Below are 23,200 nucleotides of genomic sequence, written 5' to 3' on the forward strand. Positions count from 1 at the left end.
GAAGAAGGGGGAAGTGGCCCTGAAGGATGGGTAGCAGTCATACCTGGTAAAGGAGTGGGGTGATTTTCCTCTTAACCCTGAGAGCAATGGGGCGCCATTGAAGGGTCTCCAACCGGAAGTGCATGGTCAGATTTGTGTTTTTAAAAGTTCACCGTGGCAGAAGACGGAGCAGAGGGGGTGGCAGGTAAGAGTGGGTAGTGAGGACGCTGTTGCTGAAAATCTAATGATAATGGTGACCCGGACCCAGTGGGGATGGACAGAGGGCCTACTGATCCAGGCGCATATTTGGCCAATTGAAAAAATTTTTATGACAAAGTATGACAAAGACTATATGGGATTCCAACATGAGTTGAAGACACATGACATCTTTATTCATCCCTGCTTTCCATTGGTCAGGGGTCTTCAGAATCCCTCAGCCTCATGATGTCATTTTAGCGAAATGAAACGCAAGTAACCCAAGTCGATATCATGAGGGCCAGTCAGCTGTAATTTCCAGTAAAGCCAACCCTGTAACGGGGTCAGACTATGCTCCCCAACCCTGAAGGGAGCGGGGGAGGGGACATGTTGCAGGTGATCTCAGGTGGTCCAGACCAGGGTCAAGATGGATGGTCAAGAAGGCCATTTGGGGCCAAGGGCATGCACCCGAAAGTAGCCAGTTGGCTGCCAGAGAGGCGATGGCCATCACAGCACTGGAAGATTCCACCTGCACTCTGCGCTCGCGGAGCTGGCTGGCTTCTGGGAACTTGGCCAACACAGAGCAGAGACATCCACCAGCGAGCTTCATTGTTGTCCTGGGAAGTCATTCCCATGAGAGCAAAAACCTCAGCCAAAGAAGAAAAAGGCAGACCCTAACAAAGACCAAGCAGCAAAGGACCGTTGGAAAAAGAGGATCCGACCACGGGAGAAAGCTGGCCAGGAGCCCATTCTCACTGGAAATGTTAGGAGCCCCGTGAGGCTCTTGCATAAAGCAGGGCAGCGGCCTCACGCGGAGCTTGCCTCTGAGGGCCTGAGCGGAGAGCTCTGCTTCTGGAAGAGACGGTCCCTCCAAGCACAGAGAGCACGAGATGGAGACAGAGACAGGGGTTCCAGCAGGAAGTTCTGCAGGGCCACACAGATGCCACCGAGCGGAACCCCAGCGTGTGCCCCTTGGAGAGAGAAGGACCAGATCTCATGCCCCCGTCTCCAGCTTCCAGCCCCCGAAGGCGGGCACCCGGCCATTGCCCAGGTGTGCACACAGGGGGAGTCTGAGACGTAGGGCTGCAGTCAGAGGGGCACGGAACCCACCGCCCTTCAGAGCCCAGAACACCAGGGTTCAGGCCTGCTTGTCACAGAACGAGGCTTGCTGTGAATAAACGTGTTTAATAAAAGGGGCGCCTGGATGGCTCAGTCGGGTGAGCGTCTGACTCTGATTTTGAGTGGAGCCCCACAGCAGGCTCTGTGCTCTGCCCCTCCCCCTGCTCACATGCGCTCTCTCGATCTCTAAAATAAATAAACCTTAAAAATAAAACAAAACAAAAAAACGGCCATTTGGCCCCAAGAGCACATGCTGGTGTATCTATCCCCAACAAAGTGGCACTTGAGGGCACTTGAAGGACCAGTAGGGTGACTTCAGACAACATGTCCCAGAAAGGACATTCAAGGCTCTCCCCAGCAGCCTCCACTCTTCCTTTCCAGCCTCATCTCGGGAGCGGGGGATGGATATTCCAATCATCTCAACGTGGAAACTTAGCTTTCGTGTTTCTGATCTTTCTCTGCCACACTTGAAGAATGAAATGCTAATATTTTTTTCACTTCCTAAGATCTGAAGATTAAAGTCTCCGTGCCCTTGGGGAAAGCAGAACGGTCTCTTCGGTGGCTGGTGTTCTGGGCTTTACCAAAGTTACCGTAAAAGAGCGAGAAGCTTGGGAGGTTTGGAAGAAGAGGCTGCGTGTTTACAGAAGCACGACTTCCTTTAGAGGACGGGGAGGAGGGTGGGCTGTGGGGCCAGGAGAAGTGAGCATTCAGGCCCTGTCCCTGGCGGGGCCCCAGGAGGGATGCCACCGGTGTGGGGGAGGCGGTACACTCTGCGATGATGGGTCACTGGGACCCGATCCCCGGTAAGCTCCAAATTCTCCGGTCCCAGACGTGCCTCAGAAGTGACCGTCCCCTGCCGTCAAGGATGCTGCAGAAACAGGCCTCTCCGAGTGACGTGTGCATGAATGACCAATAAAGACCCCACCCCAGACGCCTTGGCAGTACAGACAGCCCCAGGGTGGGGGGGGCAGAGGGGCCCCAGGAGAAATAAGATTGGATTTCCCTGCCAGCTCAACAGGTTCAGGTGATTTCTAGAGAGGTCTTAGAGAATGAGAGAATAAGAAAATGGGACCCCCCTGCCACCCCTGGCTGTGTGAACTGAGATTTATGCTTAACCGATCTCCTAATCCTTTCTGGCAGAACCCTTGGCTCCAGCCAGGCTGGTCTGGCCTTTCTGTCCAGATGGGGGTTCACTCCATGTCCCCTCCTCCATTACTTCCAAAGATCACTCAAGGGGCTGCACCCCCTCACTCTCTGCACCCCCAAAGGCCTCTCCCTCCCTCCTCCATTTGACAGATAGGTATGGTGAGTGCTCTGGTTCTGCTGGGACTTGGCTCCCCAACTTGGCCAGGAGCTTCATGCAGGTAGAGACATGACCCTTTCTCCTAACCCTGGGCTGATCATTGGAGCCCCTGCCCAGTCGAGAGACTAGCAAGGCCCAGGGCTTGGCCCTTTCAGCAGAGGCTCCCACCCTTCGTCAGCCTCTCCTCGCCTATCCATGCTCCCACACACGCGGCCACACATGTCAACACCCTGTCTATAGGACCCAGGCTGCCTCTGGGATGACCCTGCTACCCAGCCAGCAAGTGGGGGTTGTCATGCCCCTCCCAGGACAGGCCTTGCCCACCTACTTCCTCCTCCGCCTGCCATAGATGGGCAGACTTTGCTGGAGCCCGATGTTGACAAGTGCACCCGCTCTGTGTTAAGAGCCTCCGAGCTCTGTGTACACCAGGACCACAGCAGATGTAAACACTGGCGGCCTCTCTTCCCCCGCTAGATAAACCTCAGGCTTTCAGGACAGGGCACTGCCCCAGCACACACTCACGGTGTTTAAAGAAAGTGTCAGCTCCAGCCCGTGCTCTTGGCAGAAGCCAGCTCTCCCTCTCCCAGCTGAAGTCCCAGATTCTGGGCCGCTGGTGCACAGACCAGGGAGCAGCAGGGACAGAGCTCATCTCCTAAAGGGGCCAGCCTGGGACCCTCTGCTTTCTGGACAAAGGGCAGCTATCCAAGAGGAGTCAATCCTATGAAGACCCTGATGCCTCCCAAAGCCCAGCCTGAGCTACGAAGACATGTTCTTTCCATCTGAAGTTCAGATCCTGTGAAAATAAGAATGTTACTCCCTTCATCCCCGACACAGTGATTTTTTTAAACCTTTTTTCGGTATTCGTTATTCACGAATTCACCAGACATTTAGGGAGCCCCCACTTGGTGTGGATTGCCAAGCATTACACTGCCCCACCCACTCAAAGTTGCCTCAAAGCCCACATGAGTGTTCATACCATTAGTTTAAGGCTTTCATATCTATGTTTGTATATGCTAGACAGCAAGAGAGGAGAGACAGATAGATGAGAGACAGATAGATGATAGATGATAGATAGATAGATAGATAGATAGATAGATAGATAGATAATAGATAGATGATAGATAGATAGATAGGATTCTTCAACCCTCAGCCCTGAGTCTATTTTAAATTTAATTCATCATTTTCATTCAACTAACATTCCTAGGGCCCCTACGATGGGCTGGCCCCTCTACTAGACACTGGACACAAGACACAATCCAGGCCACCCATGTGACAGGGAGCTGACCATAGGCCTTGAGACAGGAGGTAGGAGGCCAGTGGAGGCTGTGCCAGAGACAGGCAATCAGGGCGGGGACCCACCTCCCAGGCAATGGGGTCTGGGGCAAGTCTTCCCCTCTTGGGGCTCCCAGCCTCTTCCCCAAATGAGGAACTAGATTGGGGATCCTCTTTGAATTTCCTGGACCAAGAAGAAAATCAAAAACGTAACTGATGGAACCATAGAGGTCACCAAGATTTTATTCCACTGAGTAAGGAATTTTGGAGAAACAGGAAAAGCAGCCTAACACCTGCCATCTGCCATCACATTATTTCATAAAAGAAAGGACATTTTAGTCCCCAAGCAGGAAGGGCTAGTCTCAGAATGAAGGCTGGGCTTGCAAACCCGATTCACTTAGCTGAATCAACAGCTCACTGCCTTGTCATTGCCGTCCTCATTCTGCCCGGTCCAGGTGAACCCGGGCTGCCTAGATGACCCACAATGACCTGACCCACTAATGTCCCGTGCTGCTGCGTGTGACCTGCTGGAGTCATGACCAGGTGGCCAAAGCCCAGCACAGTCTCCAGGCTGAAGACATGGTGAGGGGACTTCCAATGGCATCTCTCAGACACTGTTGAAAGGGTGTCCAGCCCACATCGCTGCCTGGAACCCCCTTTTCTGTCCCATCCACTTGCCTCATCCCCGCAGCTGTCCATCTCACCTTCTTCTCCTCCAGACGCCCCAGGAAAGTAATTCCTTTCCCACCTCCAGCCTTCAAGCCTCCAGCCAGGTAGCACGAAGCACAAGGAGCACTGACTCAGAGCACACGCCCCATGTCCCGGGAGAGGCTGTTGTTCCACCATGGGGGACATGGTCCTGTGCTTCCCAGACCCCTGCGAGCCACTGGCATGCTCTCTGCAGACTGTCAGCTGTCACCCGCCTCAGCCATCGTCTCGGTTGCAGAGAGCTGCCTTGTCCAAGTTCTCACCCCTTCATCGGGAAGCCTACGGGCAGGGATGGCTGCCTGGCCACTGTTGCCCAGCGCAAGGCAACGCCAAAGGGCCACTCCAGTTCAGAGCGACCGGCCCAGCAGGGTTGTCCTAGGCTGCCATCCTACTGCATCTCAGCTCAGCGCCTCCCCCACCCGCTCCGCTTCCCTTCCCCACTTCCCCAGGTGTGGATCCCGAGGAGCCCTCTAACACCCTGTGCACGCCCTACCTCTAAAGTCGGAATCCGAGTTGCCCGCCAGGTACCCAACCTGCACCATCAGCTCCGCCGAGCGGCCAGAACCCATGGGCAGCCTTTCCCCCAATGCGTCCTTCCCCTACACAAACCGCCAGGAGCAAACTGGAGGCTTCATGTGTCAGAGGAGCTAAAGGACCTTGGAGATCTTCTCCTATTTTAACAAAGCCTAGCCTTCAAGATGCTTGCCTAGCGATGGACTCGTCAGGCCCGCTCCCAGCAGCAAGCTCACAGGGGCCAAGCTGCGAGAGCGCGGGATCTAGGGGAAATGAACACCCTTAGATTTAACAGCTCCAAGATCGAATCCCCGCCATATACGTGTAAGGTGCAGGCGGTCATGGGAGGAGGACCAGGTACCGCTTTGGGACTTCTGCAACTGGTGACGTGCTCTCAGGGCCCCAGCCCGGCACTGTGTTTGCCCCTGAGGCTCAACAAATTCTGGCTGCCCGGCAGCAAGAGGCAGAACAGCAAAGAGACAAATGAGACAGAAACAAGCCCCCAAAACTGAGTGGGTGCTGCTGCCATCGCCGAGAGAGATCAAAGGCAGAGGCCTGTCTGCCAGGGACAGACGTGAGGAGGGTGCTGGCCGGCCCCAGAGAGGGAACAGGCCTCTGCCCCCTGGCCTGTCCGGAGCCGACGCTGGGCGGGCCCCGCAGCGTACGCGCCCACGCGAGGAGTAGGGACCCTCAAGGGGCAAGACTGGTTCCCCCACGACCACACACGCTTGGCGCAGCCGCACCGCAGGGCCAGCCCTGCTGGTGAATGAGAGCCCCCTCTGCTGTCATGGGGGGCCACGCTGCCCTGCCGAGACTGCCCACCTTCAGGGACCGTACCCCCACAGGTGTGCACGGTGCACCAGGGTGCGTGCGCTTCCATGCGTCAGCCACACCCGGTCCCTCAGACACGGCATCCCCGTGGTACCCCCACCCCCGCACCACAGGCACGGAGCGGATGACCAAGAACAGACACCTGCGGACAAACCCAGAGCAGAACCCCCAGGCCTTTCTGGGGTTCACAGAAGAGGCAGCGAGCCCCCATCCTTGTCCTAAGGGAGTGAGGTCCCTGGACCAGCAGCATCAGCATCATCCGAGAACTTGCCAGAAGCGCTTTGAGTTCTGTCTTCTCCCTGCTGCCGAGCCCTGAGCTGTCTCTGGGGCCCCTCTGGGGCCACAACTCTCTGTCGTGCTTTTTAGGCACCAGCCCCCGCCCCCCCCCCCACCCCGTGCTAACTAGACTCTGTGTGCATTATCTCGTTTAAAACTCACAAACACACCATGAGATGTGCACCGTATGTGTCCTGTGTTCAGATGACAAAGCCAAAGTTCGGTGACCTTAAGAGGCTCGCCTGCAGTCACAGGACACTCTCAAAGCCAGCCCGGCTCCCCACGTGTGCTCGTCATCACCTTCTAGGTGTAGCTCCCGGCCTGCGCTGGCCGAGTGTAAGCCTGCCCCCTCCGGACTGTGCCTCCATGCCAGCCCCCATCCCCGCGCCCTCTGTTTCCCCCGGTCTCTCCCTGCCCTGGCACCCAGTCCTAAAGCTGTTCTCGAGAGACGAGGCTGGGCCATCCAAGCAGGGGGTGGGACAAGGGGCGGGAGCTAAAGTTGAACCTCGTGAGCAAGCAGCACCCCTGACAAGGCCCTCACCACCCCGCCCGGGGGAGCAGCAGGGAAGGCCACGGCTCCAGGGCTGGCAGTTGGCAGAATGGTGAGCGCCTCCCAGACCACAGCCCCGCCTGCACCCCAAAGCCTGGAGCGAAGCTCGCTGTGCCATTGACCAGAGGAATCTAAAGTTTGCTGCTGTGTGCTCTTCTGACCCAGAACGTTTCCAGAATGGAGGGACCTGGGTCTGAGTCCTGGTTTGTCACCCACTTACTGAGTGACCTGGGCTGGGCACGTCCCCTCTTGGAATCTGCTCTTCACTTCTGCAGGGAAGTCGCTGACTAATGATTTACAAGGATGTTTCCTGCTCTGAAACTGTGTCTTGGATTCTAGATTTCCATGGGACATGTGAGAAGTCTGGCCAGGACACGAGAGTCTGAAGGGCGAAGAGCTCTGGACCTGGCGCTCTGCTCAGCCCCCTTCATCTACACTCGAGACGGGAGTGCCCCCCCGCCGTCTCCCCTGAGGGCCTGGCTTTGCACCTGCTCCCCACCCCATACTCCCGCACCCAAGAGGATTTCTCTTCTGAAGCACATCTGGGCAGGGCACCAGGGCTCAGGAGGAGCGAGGAGTCAGGATGCTTGTCCCGGACCCAGAGGCACCCATGGGGGCCCGTGCTGTTGTGACCGACACCAACATCTCGTCCAGCCTTGAGAGCAACACCACGGGCATCACAGCCTTCTCCATGCCCGGCTGGCAGCTGACTCTGTGGGCCATCGCCTACCTGGCCCTGGTGTTGGTGGCCGTGACGGGCAATGCCACGGTCATCTGGATCATTCTGGCCCACCAAAGAATGCGCACGGTCACCAATTACTTCATTGTCAACCTGGCCCTGGCTGACCTCTGCATGGCCGCCTTCAACGCCGCCTTCAATTTCGTCTACGCCAGCCACAACATCTGGTACTTTGGCCGTGCCTTCTGCCACTTCCAGAACCTCTTCCCCATCACGGCCATGTTCGTCAGCATCTACTCCATGACCGCCATCGCCGCGGACAGGCAAGAGGGGGCCGTGGGGAAGCCGGGGGAAACTGTCTCGCTTTGTTGGGGCTCAGACCGGGCTGGTAACGTGCCTGCAGTCACGTAGCAAGTTAAGGGGAGATCTCAGGAAATTGCCTCCCAGCCGGATTGTGACCCAGAAGTATGCCTCTGGAAGACGGGAGGCGGTGGAACCAAAGCAGGCAAAGTTAAGGCTAGACGTAAGAAGAACTTGGCACTAATGGTTGTTCAAGGCTGTAGGGAGAGAACGGCTGTGTTTAGGGACCTTCTGGAATGTTCTTCTCTGAAGCTGATCTTTTTTTGGTGTCTTTCTTTTATTACAAGAAAATTGCTTAAATTCTTTTCCTATTTCTAGAAAGATGATATGGAGGGGATTTCATATTGCATGCAAGTTACCGTATAATTGTAATGGGTCCAGTTATTTTCCTGATGCTGTTCTCAGGGGGTTCAGGGATCAGTGGAGCCATTTGAAGTCCTTTTGAAGCTGGTTGGGGTAGGCGGGGCCCAGTTTGGACTCAGAAGGGGACTGTGTGACCCTGGGGGAGTCTGGTAGAGACAGACAGTAACGAAAAGGGACACAGAAAGACACCTGGTGTGTGTGGGACGTGGGATGGGCCTGGGACCCTCGGAGACACAGGCCCCTTGTCAGGATGGTTTGAGGCGGCGTGAGCCCCGCTGTCCCCCACTGTCCCCCTCCCCCCCAGTCTCTATCCCCCCCTCCCCCCTGCCAGTTGCCCAACAACACGTAGCAGCTGGCTTCTCTGCTCTGGGCTGTTTTTCTATGGAGTTTTCCTGAGTATTTCATTTGAGAAATGTATTTCTACCAATTAAAAATGAAAAGAGAAGTTCGAAAACCATTTGTCTGGGCGACGCTTCTGATTTTGTACCCGGGGCAACTGAGGCTCGAGACATGCAGGATCGCCAGCAGTTCAGGGGCAGGACCAGGGGCCCAGACCCCAGACCTCTCTGCTCTCAGTAAGGGGCATGCCCCTCATCATCTGGACACAACCCCTACCCCTCCAAAAGCACCTCAGTACCCCGGATGTTTCTGCAAGTCCACCAACATTTTCTTTGCATTTATTCAACAAATATTTGAGTGTTCCCTCTGTTTCAGGCACTGAGGAATATGAGGAATATATACCAGTGGGAGAAATAGTCCTTGAGATCAGGCTTCATGGAACTTCCATTTTAAGGGGGGGGGGTATATATGGACTGGAGAGGGCGGGGTGGGGGCCAGGAGACCAGGCAGGAGGCAGCTCAATAATAATCCAGGTGAGAGGATGGTGCTCAGAGACCGGGGCGGCAATAGTGAGAACTCTTCCATTCATTTCTTCATTCCAATGTTCCATGCCCACTACGTACAGATGCTGTTCTGGGCCCTGGGGAGAAAAACAGATAAAGACACCTGCCCTGGTGAGAATTTAAATAATAAACACATGAAGAAGAAGTGGTACATTGTATTTTGAGGACATGAGTGCTGTGGGAAGATATCAGGGAGGCCCAGGGGGGCCCAAGGAACCAGGCTGTGTCTCAGGGTGGGGGCAGCTTGTAGGGCTAGACAGGGTGTGGGATCACCCCCCCTCTTCTGGGGAATTTAAAGGAAATAAATACACGGGAATAACCATGCTTCCGAATCCTAATCCCGGCAGCCTGCGGGCACTTCTCCAGCCTCTCGCTGCCTTTGCACACCAGCCATGGGGCCACGAATGACTGTCAGCCTGCTTCACAGAAGAGGAAAGAGAAGCTCAAGGGGCTTAGATTGTTTGCTCAAGACTCTACTGCTGGAACGTAGCGAAGGCAGGATTCAAATTTCGATCAGTATGAATCCAAAATCCCAACCTGCCCCTCCACTAACAGGGTAAGAAGAGAAGCTCTCCTCTTTCCCACCCCACCTCCTAGAACAGCAAGGGAGCCCAAGCCCCAAGTCGACCCCTCATCGGCAGGGAGGGGGCCGCTGAGGAAAGTGGCCTCTCCTCTTGTCCCGCTGACACCCTCAGCCAGGGTCCAGGCTGCCGGGGGTGGAGCTGGCCCCGGGCCCAGCCACGGTAATGGAAGGAGGTCAGTATCTTGGGGAGAGGAGGGAGGGGGCCAACAATCATCTAGTCCTTGGCCACAAACTGTGCACCGAAATCCCAGGGGTCGTGAGCTTCTGTGGGGGTGAAAGATCACAATTACAAACGGAGGCAGCACACCACGTTTTGCCGGGTTTCCAGCAGCACCTGGGATGACGTCACCAAAAGAAATCACAGATAGCCCTGCTGTGCAGAAATCTCCAAGTATCGCCAGCAGCCATCACTACTTAACCTACCGTGGGTTCCAGACGGGCTGCTAGATCTTGTTGTTTAGTGGGTTGATAAAGAAGTGTGGGTATTGCTATGCCCCAAATCTAATATATATATGTAATTTTAACACACACACACACACACACACATATATATATAATATTATTTATTTGAGAAACAGAGAGAGAGTGAGTGGGAGGGAGAGGAAGAGAGAAGCTGAAGCAGACTCCAAGCTGAGCGCAGAGCCCCACATGGGGCTCGATCTCATGATCCTGAGATCATGACCTGAGCCAAAACCAAGAGCCGGACGCTTAACTGATTAAGTCACCCAGGCACCCTTATTTTATATTTTGATAACTGTATTTCAGTATAACTGGTTGTCTTTCTAATCTTATGTAATTTAGTCCGTAAAAACCGTATTCTGAGGAGGGCCCATGGGCTTCACTGGCTGGCCAACAGGTCCCATGACACGAAGAGAGGCCCCGATCTAGCCCCAACCCCTCCCTCTTCAGAGGCGGCAACCAAAGCCCCAGGTCACACAGCACAGCACAGTAGAGGCCGTATGGGGGCACAGGTGGGGCCCCGTGTCTTTGGTGGATGGAGCTCTTTGGATCTTTGACCTTGGATGCAGGCGGCTCCCCCAGCTCTCCCGTCCCCGGTCGGGGCCCTGACCCATGAGGCCGCAGCCCCGTCAGGCTGCAGGACATTCCCACAGAGGCTTCGGACGTCCTGGGGGCGGAGGCAAGCTCCACAGCTTGGTTCAGAGCCAGTGCTGCCTCTTCCAAGCTGATTCTTCCTCTTCTCCAAGCCTCTGTCTCCTGGGGCAGGAAATGGAGAGACCAACCCTTGCCTGGGATGCTCGGCCACCAGGCACCAGGGTGCCAAACAGCAGCCCAAATCCCCACAGGTTTCCAGAGAGAGGCGGGAGCTGAGGAGACAAGCTTGCTTCCAGAAGACTTCTTGGAAGAGGTGGCCTTTCACTTGGACTTTAATGAATCCAGAATGGAAGGAGAAATTCCAGGCAGAGGGGGAAGAAATGCCCCCACAGAGGGTCACACAGGCAGGGCTGTCTTTGACCAGAGAGAGCCAGGGAAGTCGCAGGAAGCCATGACACAGAGGGCAGGAAAGTGTGCTGGCCATGCGCAGAGGGCCTCAAAGGCCTTTAAAGGTTTGGACCTGCTCTGTCTGATAATGTAACTAGAGCCATGTGTCTATTTACATTTAAATTAATTGAAATTCACAATTCAGTTCTTCAGTCCTATCAGCCACGCTTCCAGTGTTCGTAGCCACATGTGGTTAGTGGATCCTGAACAGGACAGGGCATACAGAGAGCATTTCCACCACTGCAGAAAGCCGGGGGCAGTGCTGATCTGGGCTTTGTCCGGGAGCCTGTCAGGTTGTGCGAAGGTTTCTGAGCAGAAGAGGGGCCGGCATGGGGCCAAGGGGCTCGGCTGGGCTGAGCTGCAGGCAAATGTCCTGAGTGGACTTCCAGTGTGGCCACACCAGTCTCTCGTGTCACAGGGAGGCAGTGAGGTGGGGCCGGGCCTGGGGTCTCGAGCTAGAGTGCTTGGGACTGTGGGAGGGTCGCCAGCCCAGGTGGCTCTGGGCAGGTCCCCAGCAGCGGTGGGGGGATGGGGGGAATGGGGCTACAGGGTGGGGGAGAAGGGGAAGGCTTTGCTCTGGTGGGAGGGGGCCCAGCACTCACACAGCTCTCTGCTCACAGGTACGTGGCCATCGTCCACCCCTTCCAGCCACGGCTCTCGGCCCCCTGCACCAAAGCGGTGATTGCTGGCATCTGGCTGCTGGCCGTGGCGCTCGCCTTCCCCCAGTGCTTCTACTCCGCCGTCACCGTGGACAAGGGCGCCACCAAGTGCGTGGTGGTCTGGCCCGAAGACAACGGCGGCAAGATGCTCCTTTTGTAAGGCTTGGGGGTGGGGAGCGTGAGTGTGTGTGCACACGTGTGTGCAGGCGGATACGGCGGAGAATGTGTGTGCTTGTGCATATGCATGCGGCTGTGCACGTGCGTCTGTGAGGCTGTTTGGGATTATGTGAGTCCACGTGCACGCCAAGTGACACTTAGCACTTCCGGGAGTCAGGCTTTACACACACGAAGCCATTCAATTCTCCCGACACTATGGGGCACGCCTGTCTTATTATTCCCCTTTTTCAGATGAGGAAGCCGAAGCACTAGAAACTAAGTAATACGCCCAAGGTCCCCCAGCTGGTAGGTGGTGACGCCAGGGCTGAAATCTGGGCAGTGCTGCCCCGGAGCCCCCCACTTCCGCGCCACCCCGCGACTCCGATAAGGACGTGCCAGGGGCGCTACTGTGCGGCCAGGCTGCACCCACGTGTGTCTCCGTGTGCGTGAGTCCGGGGGCATGTTCGTGGACGTGTGTGCGCACACAGGTGCGTGGAAATGTGTGGCCGCGTGGTTGGGGGACGGCACTGCACATGCGCAGGCCACAGAGGGTCAGGGTATTGAGGCGGAAAGAAAGGGCAGGTGACAGAGCCGAGGATGTGTTCTGGAAGCTGGCTGGTGCCCGCCTCGCGCGGAGAGGGCACCGTGGGCCGGGGGAGCAGGCAGAAGAACTCAGGCATGGGCCAGCCATTGTGTGACCCTGGGTAAGTCCTTTTCCTTTCCGGGCCTCGGTTTGCTACGTTCTGCCTTCCGGATCCCCACGCGCGGCCTGGCCGCTTAGCAGAGGGTGAAGCGCCGGCTGAGGCGTGGGAGGCGGCAGTTGGGAGGGGGTCCTGCTCTGCCTCCTGCTGGCCGGAGGACCCTGCTCCGTCGCTTTGGCTCCTCTCTCAGCTGGGGATTAGAGCACTTGCTGGGGGGTTGCTGGGAGCCAGCGTGAGACACGTCTGTGAGCCGGTAGCGCCGCGCCTGGCCCGGAACGGGCACCCAGTGTGTGGTAGGTTAAGCAGGGGACAAACGAGAGCCAACCTGGAGGTGGCCGATCTGGTCCAACAGAGGCCCAGGGGCGGGAGGCTGGAGGCTGTGCCCGCTCCGCGCGCAGGGCTGCCAGGTCTCCACGGCAACACAGCCCCGCCTCCTTGAACAGCCCTCCCCCAACGTCCACCCCCACCCCCGACCCCCCACCCCGGTCTCCGTCTGCCGCGAGCACGGGCCTAAGAGGGCCTCCCTGTGTGGCCTTCAGTGCTTGGGAAGAAGCCTGAGAAGCCTGTTCCTGGGGGCTGATGAGGTTTGAGGGCGGGCTCTGCCTGCGGTGTCTGCCCTCCCTCTGTACCCTCGCTGCTCCGAGGTCTGGCTGCTCCAAGGCCAGCGTCCATGTAGGGAAGGCTCGGGGAGGGGTGGAGAGCACGGTATTTTGGGACTGACCACTGGGCGGCAGTGTTTCTCCACCTTAATACCTGCGTTTCTCCCTGGGAGGGGGACCAGTGATAACTCTGGGGACCCTGCGCCGGCTCCGTGGGGATGGTGAGTTCCAACCCTGATTCAGGCACCAAGGAAAAACAGGAGGGCACACGTGAGGTAGGAAGGGGATGCTTTGGTGTTACCTAGAATTCTGTGAGGATTTGGGGAAAGCCTGGTTTTCTGTGTGCAAATGTGTCATTTGTTCTCGGTGGAGGGACTTCTGAGCTTTAGATTGGGGGCTGCAGCCTCACAGGCTCCCATCCTGGGTGTGTAGGCGTCTGATGAAATTACAGATGCGCTGTCCAGGAAAATGCACATAGACCCCCCAAAATCAAAATACAAAAAAAGCCCAGGCTCTGAGAGGAGGCAGTCCTGATTTTTGGTGGACCCAGAAGGTGATCTCCAGGGCTCCCTGGTGCTCCCTTCAGCGTAGGAACCTAGCCCAGAGTGAATTCCTATCCCACGGAAAGAATGAGGCAACATCAAGATGTTCACTCGTACTTGGGAAGGATCTTAGGGATTACCTCCTCGTTTTACAAATGGGGAAACTGAGACCAGGGAGAGGTCAGACTTGGCTGAGGTTACACTTTGAAATGAGAGCTTGAACAAGAACTCAGTTCTGACCTCACAGAGCTGGCCTTCACTAGAAGGGAAATCGTTTGAGTGTTGATTAAATCTCCAGAGCTGTTTCATATGTCACACACTTTCTGCACCTCTCTGAGCCTCAGTTTTCCCTTCCAGACACTGAGACAGGTGGCCCTGCTGATCCTCAAGGTCTGTCTAGCTCAGACACTCTGTGACCTTACAATGAAGGGAAAGTGAGAGGGGCCTGGCATTCCCTGCTCCTCCCTGCCCTCACCTGCTCCACAGTAGGAATAGAAGAGGATCTGGGTGTCTAGGAGCACCCCTTCCCCCAAACCTTTTGTAATTAGCATACCTGCCCAAAGAGCAAGCAAGCTGAATTCTAAACACAGCTTTAGGGAAGACATTTGCTGGAGCCACCTGTCCCCCTCCCTCTGGGTGGCAGCACCTCTTGAGAAGGAGCCCAGCAAGGCTGGCACACAGGTCATGGGGGTGGGGGCTTTGGGTACACTTCAGCGCTCCTAGAAAAAGGTCACGTGACAGGGACACGGGTCTCAGGCCCATTCACAAGGTGCTCCGACCTGGGCCCTGTCGGAGAGGAGCCGCAGCATAGCTCAGAAACCAGAAGGGGCAGCGCGTATCTCCTTTACACCATCTTTCCAAAAGGAAAAGAAACTGCTCCACGCCATCCAGAGTGTCGAGCACAGGCTTAGATGAGTAACCGGCAGCAAATTCTGGGCCGCTTGCTCGAAGGTGGTTAAAGAGAAAGCCTGCTGACATCAGCTGTGTTCCCAACCGAATGCTGACTGCCAGGAAGACATGACCAATATCCTGAACAGTGCGGCACTGTTGCCACGGGCCTGCTCCCTCCTAAGGATGTCGGGGCAGGATGCAGCCATGTCAACTCCAGAAAATCTATGTCTGCACACAGACACAGCTACAGATTATATATCGAATCTATCTAAGGCACGTGTACACAGACACACCACATAAACACAGGACTCGGAAGAAAATATTCCGAGAATGGAAGAGAATGGAATAAGTAATTTTACTTCCTCCTTTGTGTTTAATGGCATTTTAAATGTTGAACAAATGTATTATTCGGTTAACTTTTTCATTCCTGTTTCCTTTTTTGGTAGTATTTGTCTATCTCCTGGAGGAACGCAGAGATAAAGCGATGTCCCTTTTGCAGCAGGGGAAGCCCTCTTTGGGCATATATGCTAGCCAATGTTGTCCCTCCTTTTTCTTCTTTAAGTTAAGTCAAGGCCTTGGGAGGTGGCCCGGGTGGTCGGCCGGAGTTGGATCAGGGGCGCGCGCAGGGTCGGGGGACTGAGCGCTGGCGGATGCGGAAGTCGCTCCCAGGCCTTCCCGTGCCCAGGCCCTTGGCTCTCCCTCCAGGTACCACCTCGTGGTGATCGCCCTCATCTACGTGCTGCCTCTCGTGGTCATGCTCCTCGCCTACACTGTCATCGGCCTCACGCTCTGGAGACGCGAGGTTCCCAGGCACCAGATGCACGGCGCCAGCCTGCGCCACCTGCGGGCCAAGAGGAAGGTGGGCGCCGGGAGCCGGCTCGGCGGGGGCGGGGCTCGGCGGGGGCGGGGCGCTGCCCTTCCGGGCTCGAAGCCCGCGGTAGGGGACAGGATTCACCCTAATTTGCCCTTGTCCCAAGTCCCTGGCCAGAGTCTGAGTTCATTCTTCCCAGGAAGACAGACTTGCCTTTGGCCTTTGACCTTTGGCCAAATGCGAAGTTAAAGGAACTTCCCCAGAGTGTTACAAGAATCAGAGAATCCTAAGACTCCACAGAATTTCAGATACCCCCAAGAATCTTAGAATGATTGATTCTCAAAATCTTGGACTCTTTGAGTAATTGGAGTGTTGAATTTAAGAAGTCCTGCAGAACCACGGGAGGCTCCCGTATAGAATCTTAAGAGAATTCTCAAATGCTGGAGCAGCAGACCTCCCATCCGGGGTCAGGGAGACTGGACTGGAGTCCAGCTGCGGCCAGTGTGCCTTCAGTGTCCCACCCAAGTGCCAGTGTCCCCCTCCTCGCTGCCATTCAGGGGCCCCCAAGGGTCCTGAAACAGAATTCTATGATTTGGACCTCCTCCACTCTCCCCTACTCAAAGCTTATCTTCGCCGGCCCCCTTCCTGGTAGGTGTCCAGGGGAGGTGATGGTTAATCCCACCAAGTATCAGGTCACCGTCTTGGCTTCATGTCTGCTACTGGATGTTTTTCATAGGGCAATTCAGGGAGGTAGTTGGATATGGGACACTGTCTGAGTGTCCCTCCTCAGGAAGAGCTTGCCCTCCATTCCTCATGGGCTACAGGGCGGTGCTCAGGAGGGCCTGCAGAGACCAGGCTTGAGGGGGGAAAGGTCAGGGAGCTGGCTCTTGGGCAGAGACTGGGATGCCCGACGAGAGTCTCACTACCTACGGAGAGAAGGGCTATGGCAGACACAGATCCCAGGGAGAGGGGCGCCTGGGAACCCCTAGCTGGCATAGGGGAACCCCCAAGGATAGGGTTAGGAGCTCACCCCCTCTCCAGGGAGGGGAGCTGCTCTGAGGCAAGGGATCCGGGACACCTGCCAGATGAGGTGGCCACCGAGCTGGGCTTCAAGGAGTGAGGACTTGGAAGAAAGAACAGCAGTGTGGGCAGAGAGGCGGGGCCCAGGAGTCAAGGCTGCGTATGCTCCAGGGGACTGAGGGCTACCCAGGCTGCCATGAGGGGCGCCCTGCCGCTACCCTTGGAGGATTGGGGTGTGGTGCTTCCAGGCTGAGGTGTGACCTGCGCCTCTCCCGGCCCAGTTCGTGAAGACCATGGTGCTGGTGGTGGTGACGTTTGCCATCTGCTGGCTGCCCTACCACTTCTACTTCATCCTGGGCAGCTTCCAGGAGGACATCTACTACCACAAATTCATCCAGCAGGTGTACCTGGCGCTCTTCTGGCTGGCCATGAGCTCCACCATGTACAACCCCATCATCTACTGCTGCCTCAACCACAGGTGAGCCCTCATCCCAGCCCCTCTCCTCGGCCCTCAGGGACCCACGGCCTGGCCCCAGCTGGGCTCCCCCGCACAGTCTGCGCCTGTGCTCCCCAGCCCCGCACGGGTTGGCCGTCCCCACGCTGAGCCCACAGCACAATCCTCACTCTGGTCTGGGCCTGGCTTGAGCCCCTCGTCCTCCCCAAAGCCTGTGCTGTTGCCCAGGCCACAGTTCTCACGTCCATCTGCTCCTGCTCTCTCTTCAGGGGCTACATCTAGGACCAGGAGAAGAGAGGAGAGAGGGATAGAAGATGGAGGGAGGAGGAAGGTCAGAGAGAGGCCGAAGGGCAGACAGAGAGGGAGAAAGGAAGAAGGTGGGTAAAGGAGGGCGGGACTTCCTGTCCTGCCATTATGAGAGCTTCCTGCGATGAGACGTTTGCTTGAGCCAGGTGAACAGCGCCAACCCCAGCAGTATGAAGCTCCCTAGGGAGATCAGAGGGCATTTCCTGCCGCCAGGGGGATTTCTGGGGCGGCTGAGGAGTGACCTTGGCAGAGACCGCCGGGGAGGAAGGAACCAAGTTCTCACTCCTCCCTCAGACACACCTGGTTGTCCCTGCCCGGTAATTCCGGAGCATTGGAATCTCCCAGGGGGTTGGCTTTTGCTCTGGGGCACCTGGAGAGGTGGAAGGTGGTGACCCAGGCAAGAGCCCAGCACCCGGGGGTCCTGCTCACAGAGCAGGCAGTTCGGCCTCAGAAAACCCTGAAGGGGGGTCAGGTAAGAGGAGATGAGAAGTGGACACCGAGTGCTGGTCTCTGTAAGACAGCGTGATGAGGGTAAAGTTGGCCGTGGGCCTCCGTGTTCTCGCCTTTCATCAGCCGCGTGCCCACGTGTTCAGGCCACTCATGATGCCACTAGGGTCTTCGTTGCTCAGATATCCCAGCCACCTGGGGCAGGCCAGAAGGAAGTGAGAGAATTGTGATTTTTTTTTTTAATTGTTTAACGGGTGCCAGAACCCTCCATTGTCTCCTGAGAGGTAAGAAGTAGATGAATAGGAGGAAGGGAGGTGTTATCCCCATTTTACAGATGAGGAAACTGAGCCCCAGAAAGGAAGACTCAAACTCACACAGCAAGCGGTGGAGCCAGGATTCCACGATCTCCAAGGTCTGTAACCTTGACCCCACATCACACCTTTCTCTTGATGCAGCTTCTAGAAGTTGGACCCAGGAACCGTCACATCAGAGACAGGGCCCCAGCATTCCTGGTCTGTGCATTGGTCACGCTCCCGCTACCCAACGACACAGTCCCTGAGAGTCTGAGCAAGTCCTCAGGCTCTACATTTCTGAAATAACTTCAGAATCTCCAGGAGTTGGTGACTCTGGCTCTAACGCTGGTCTGACGCTCCTGGAAGGAGGCTTCACTCACTCAGAACAGCCACTCCCAAGTGGCTCCCTGTGCCCAGCACTGTTCCAAGCACCTAGGATACCCCAGCGACCAAAAGCAATTTCTTTCCTCGGGGAGCTGACATTCTAGGGAGGAGACCGACAATAAGCAAGTGTCAGGAGTGGATGAATCACGGTGTATTAGGTGGTAAGGTCCACGGAAGAAAGGAAAACCAGAGCCGGGGCTGGAAGGACAGGAAGTGCTGGGGGTGGGGGGAGTGGACAGTGGGGGAGCAATTTTACAGGATGGCCAGGGTTGGCCTTATTGAGGATTCTTTTGAGCAAAGATGATTGAAAGGGCCCTGCGGCTGTGTGGGGAAAGACTCCACGCAGAGGGAACAGCCGAGGCAAGGGTCCTGAGGTCAAGGTAAGGCCTTGGGCCGGTACTCGGACACCAGGAGTCCAGCGGAGCTGAGTTAGGAGACGCGTACTCTGACTTCCCTTTTAAGACAATCTGTCTGCGGTGCGTTGGCACTGGACCACAGCGGTGGGGCGAGCAGGGAAGCAGGGGCATGGGGAGGCTGTTGCAGGGATGACGGTGAGAGGTGGAGAGGGGTTCAGACTGGGGTGAGAGGTGGTCAGAGTCGAACTATTCCTAAGGTGGAGCCAACAGAACCTGATGGAGGGGAGGTGGCATATGTGAGAAGTTGAGAATGACTCGCAGGTTCTAGGCCTGAGCAGCTGGAAGGACGGAGTTGCCAGTTGTTAGGAACCGAGATGGGGATGGCTGGGTGGGGGGGACAGACTGCGGCGGGGGGCATGCTGAATGTGAGCGGAAGGGGCAGAGGCCACGAAGTTCCCACAAGACAGGCATTTGCTGGGCCGCACCATGGAGTCTTGTAGAGCTGCAAGGTGAGGACCCAAAGTCAGGCCTGCTCTTCTGGAATATGGACCCCTGCGACTCCTGGGAACAGACGAGCGGCTGTCGCCCAGGGTCCCCTTGATCTCTGCTCCTGACAAGCCAGTGTTTTTCTCGCAGCCCATTTCCTCCACTGCCACCTGCTTCCCCTTCTAATTTACCTTTAGTCTGGCCAAGGGGAGAGCTAATTTTTAAGCAAATAGACCAAAATGTAGTAGTTCCTGTGCATGATTTCTTTCAAAGCAGCCCCCTTGGGAGAGCATCCTTACTCTGCCCTACACTGCCAAAGCCCAAACTTCTTAAGACTCCTCTAGAATACTCCTTTAGAAGCCAGTTAACAAGCCAAACAAGAAAATCTGTTATTTAAGTTGTATTTGGTTTCTTTCTGTCTGTAATAACAAGTGGTCTAATTAGGCTTAATCACCCACTTCAATCACTAGATTTAGCTCCAGATTCCTTCTGGGTGTTTCCAAAACTCAAATCCACTCAGGAACAATGAACAATGACAGACAGGGGTGAGAGGATGACTTTCCTTTGGAGGGAAACTGGCTCCTAGCGGCGGGGTGGGGGTGGTGGCTGCCATGGGCAGTTCCCAGAATGTCCCCCTCACCCCTCTGCTCAAGGTGACCCTCCATCTCCTAGGTTTCGCTCTGGATTCCGGCTTGCTTTCCGTTGCTGTCCGTGGGTCACGCCGACAGAAGAGGATAAGATTGAGCTGACCTATACTCCATCCCTTTCTGTGAGGGTCAACAGGTGTCACACTAAAGAGACTTTTTTCATGGCTGGGGATACGGCCCCCTCTCACGCTACCAATGGGCAGGCCAGGGGTGCCCAGGATGGGGTACCTACTGAACCCTGAAGCCTCGTGCCTGGCATCCTTGGAGAAGTAGCCAGTTGAGGGTCCAGGTCTGAAAGTTTGACCTGTGCCGCAGCCTTTGGCACATCCATGGAAAAACAGCCTGGGGCCAGGAGCTCTGCAGGTGCAGGATGCTAACTCTAAGAGGGCCCCGCCACCCCTCTGACAGGGCTTCACAGCAGCCAGTGAGTCCAAGAAGACAGTGTGCGCTAACACGTATCCAATCCAGGTGCTGCAAGCTCAGATGCCTTCCCGGGACATACGGCTTAATGACTGACTCCCAGCGCTGGGGTCACAGGGAGCAGTGGGAACTGCAGGGTGCATGCATCCAAAGCAGACAGCAGCTGACCAGCTCTGGACAAATGTCATGAGGTAATGGGCGCCCACCGTTGCCAGACCTTCCAGATCTTTCAAGACACACCAGAAATCCAAATTTGTGAGATTTCCGGACTTGTTATTTTGGCTCCCATTTTTATAAACATTGGTTAAACCAAACAGAACACACCAGCGGACAGCACCCAGCCATGGTACTGATTTATTACCAGGCTAAAGACACAGGGAGAGAGCTGCTTATTTTGCAAAGCCCTGCACCTGTGAGTCGACCTGGTGCTTCTCCGCTTTGGCATCTGAGCTCAGACCCAGCTCAAGGTAGATGGTGGTGGGTAAGAGTCAACAGGAGCCTCAGCTGTGTTGCCTCGGACAAGTCACTCTGACCATCCGCCTCTTCTTCTCCCAGTGGCAAAACTGCCTCACAGGGATGCTGCGAGGAAGACCGAAGTGAGGCCTAGGAACGAGCATGAAGTGCTGAATAACCAGCGGGCGTGATCTGTATCCCCACCAAGCCGGCCGTGTTACACGGGTGTCTCAGGGGGCGGGCAGCGGTGGTCACTCTCACTCCAGCAGCGAGAAGGTGGCGGGCAGGGAACGCCAACCATCTCGACTCCCAGAGAGCTCCAGGCCTGGCCTGGTCCACCCCAAGGATGCACCTCTCCCTGCTCGCCGCCTCCCCCTGCACGCCCCATCGCCCCTCCAGAAGAACCACGTGGCACGGTAACTGTGCAGCGGGAGAGTTTAATGCTATGTGTGTTCCCCACGGAGATGCCGGTGCCCAGTCGAGGGACTCCGGCCTTAAACCGCACAGGCTGATGGGGGAGCTGTTCCCGTGGCGGGAACAGCAGGCTCAGGGTTGAGGTGGGGTAGGGATGAAAGGGTCAGCTGAGGAGCGGTTTCCTACGGAATGGGAGAGGACGACCTGCTCCATCCGTGTTAGAGCAGGGGTCTACGCCCTCTGTTCCCTTGGAGTTGGCGGACGGTGATGAAGGTCTACTTGGGGACGGTGGTGGGGACAGCCAATGCGGCGCTGTCTTCTCATTAAACCCAAACAGCCCCTGGGAGCCCAGAGGCCTTCCACCGCTTTACCTTCTTAGAGGTGCTGGTGGGGGGGACCCCGCGGCTCCAGCAGGGAACCGGCCGGCCGGGAGCTGGAAAACAAGGCGAGAGGCTAGTTCGGTGACACTCTGCAGAGAACAGAGAAGTTATGGTACTAAACAAGGGCGGGGGCTTCGTTTCAAACTCTCCCCCCAACCCAGACTCCCCAGGGCTTGGTGTTCACCACATCCCCACATGCCCCCCCCCCCTCCAGCCAGCAGGCATCACTCGGGGCATTTGAATTGGTACAAAGTTTACTAGGTCATACAACATGGCTCACAAAAGCAATGGGGAATTCCACTGAGGGTACTGTTTGTTGGTTTCGTTCCTTTACCCAAATGGAGACAAGACACTTTCCCGCAGAACTGCCCACCTCCCCCCACCCCCAAGACAGACAGAAGGCAAGACTGTCACAACGTGGCTCGGACCAGTTCCACGGACACACGATTCAGTGGCATGGACACGTCTCGGTGGGAACCTCGGGACGCCAGACAGCAGTGGGGGCTGGGATGGGAGGAAGCCGCTAAGATGCCCCTGGGAGGAGGAGTCCCGGCAGTGTCTGCTGGTGATAATACATTTCACACGGGGGCTGTGTCCCCAAGGACGGGCTGCGGAGGCCCATAAGGCCTGTCAGATGGCGTGACTTTTCATCTTGGGCCAATAAATAATCTGTCGGACGAATGCAGAAACTGGAAATGGGCGCCACTAAACTTCACACGTGGGGAGCAGACGACCAGGTTGAAATCGGACCATGCAGAGTGGCAGGGCAGGTGAGGAGGGGCCGGAGTGGGGAGGGATTATCGACAGCACACGCTCTATTTTGTACCCTACGTTATGCGCCATTAGTTGGCTTGCGTCCCCTCCCCGCTGCGGCGGTGGCGGGCTCTGGCCCCGGTGGCTCCCGGCCCAGCTCGCTGGGAGGGACGGGGGTGGCCGCCCTTAGAGAGACGTGCCGGAGGGGCAGCAGGCCGGGGGGCCGGTACCCTTAGCTGCTCGTCTCTTCCCGGAGCCGGACGCCCACCGCCGTGATGAGGGCGGCCCCCTTGCCGCTACCGTCTTCGGACAGGAGGAAGGACACGTTACATTTTGGTGACAGTTCCTTCACGGTTTGGTACATGATTCTGGAGAAGCTGAGAAAGACAATACACAGAGGGGGAGGGTAAGTGGAGAAGAAGAGAAGAGACGCCGGGCCCACGCAAGGACACCTCAGGACCCTGATGACAGGGGACAGCCAAGATGGGACGGGCTGCTTGAGAAGGGTTGGGGGGACACCAGATCTGCTGCCGATCCTACAGCCCCAGTTTTCGGCAGGGAGGAAGAGCTGAGAATCCAAATAGAAGAGACTGGACGGCTTATCAGGATCGGGTCAGGAATAACGCACTCAGACACACCCATTCCCGAGCCCGAGGCGTCTGGGGGACCGGATACCAAGAAGGGTGCTAGGGCCTGGGTGTGGCCCAGCACCAGGTCAGTTCAGCTGCGGCCCCCTGAGATCCCCAGCCCGTCACCGTCCATGGCCAACACCTGGCCTCCAAAGCCAAGAGCAGCAGGCCCCTGGGGAGAGAGAATCCCTCAGTGACCGGTGACTCTAGGTTCCCACGCTGTGTGCTGGCAGTGAGACAGGGCCAGGCTGCAGCAGCTCAGGGCA

At 56.6% G+C, this 23,200-nt stretch overlaps 2 protein-coding genes across 3 annotated transcripts in view; one reads left to right on the plus strand and one right to left on the minus strand.

Moving 5' to 3' along the window:
• Nucleotides 1-6,763: 6,763 nt before the first annotated feature.
• TACR2 (tachykinin receptor 2) lies at nucleotides 6,764-21,800 on the plus strand. Its single transcript, XM_026504362.4, has 5 exons — nucleotides 6,764-7,748; nucleotides 11,754-11,948; nucleotides 15,387-15,540; nucleotides 16,794-16,990; nucleotides 19,911-21,800. Exons 1-5 carry the CDS (start codon nucleotides 7,330-7,332, stop codon nucleotides 20,125-20,127), a joined length of 1,182 nt encoding a protein of 393 aa, XP_026360147.2. The 5' UTR covers nucleotides 6,764-7,329; the 3' UTR covers nucleotides 20,128-21,800.
• The window catches only part of HK1 (hexokinase 1), a 63,647-nt gene continuing 62,235 nt past the window's right edge, over nucleotides 21,789-23,200 (minus strand). For both annotated transcript variants that reach the window (XM_026504361.4, XM_057308520.1), the window contains one exon: nucleotides 21,789-22,682. In XM_026504361.4, the coding sequence (XP_026360146.1) occupies nucleotides 22,538-22,682 (145 nt within the window). In that variant the 3' untranslated portion in view covers nucleotides 21,789-22,537. The remainder of the gene's footprint in view (nucleotides 22,683-23,200) is intronic.

Source organism: Ursus arctos, unplaced genomic scaffold (genome assembly GCF_023065955.2).
Source record: "Ursus arctos isolate Adak ecotype North America unplaced genomic scaffold, UrsArc2.0 scaffold_7, whole genome shotgun sequence".
Classification (NCBI taxonomy): domain Eukaryota; kingdom Metazoa; phylum Chordata; class Mammalia; order Carnivora; family Ursidae; genus Ursus; species Ursus arctos.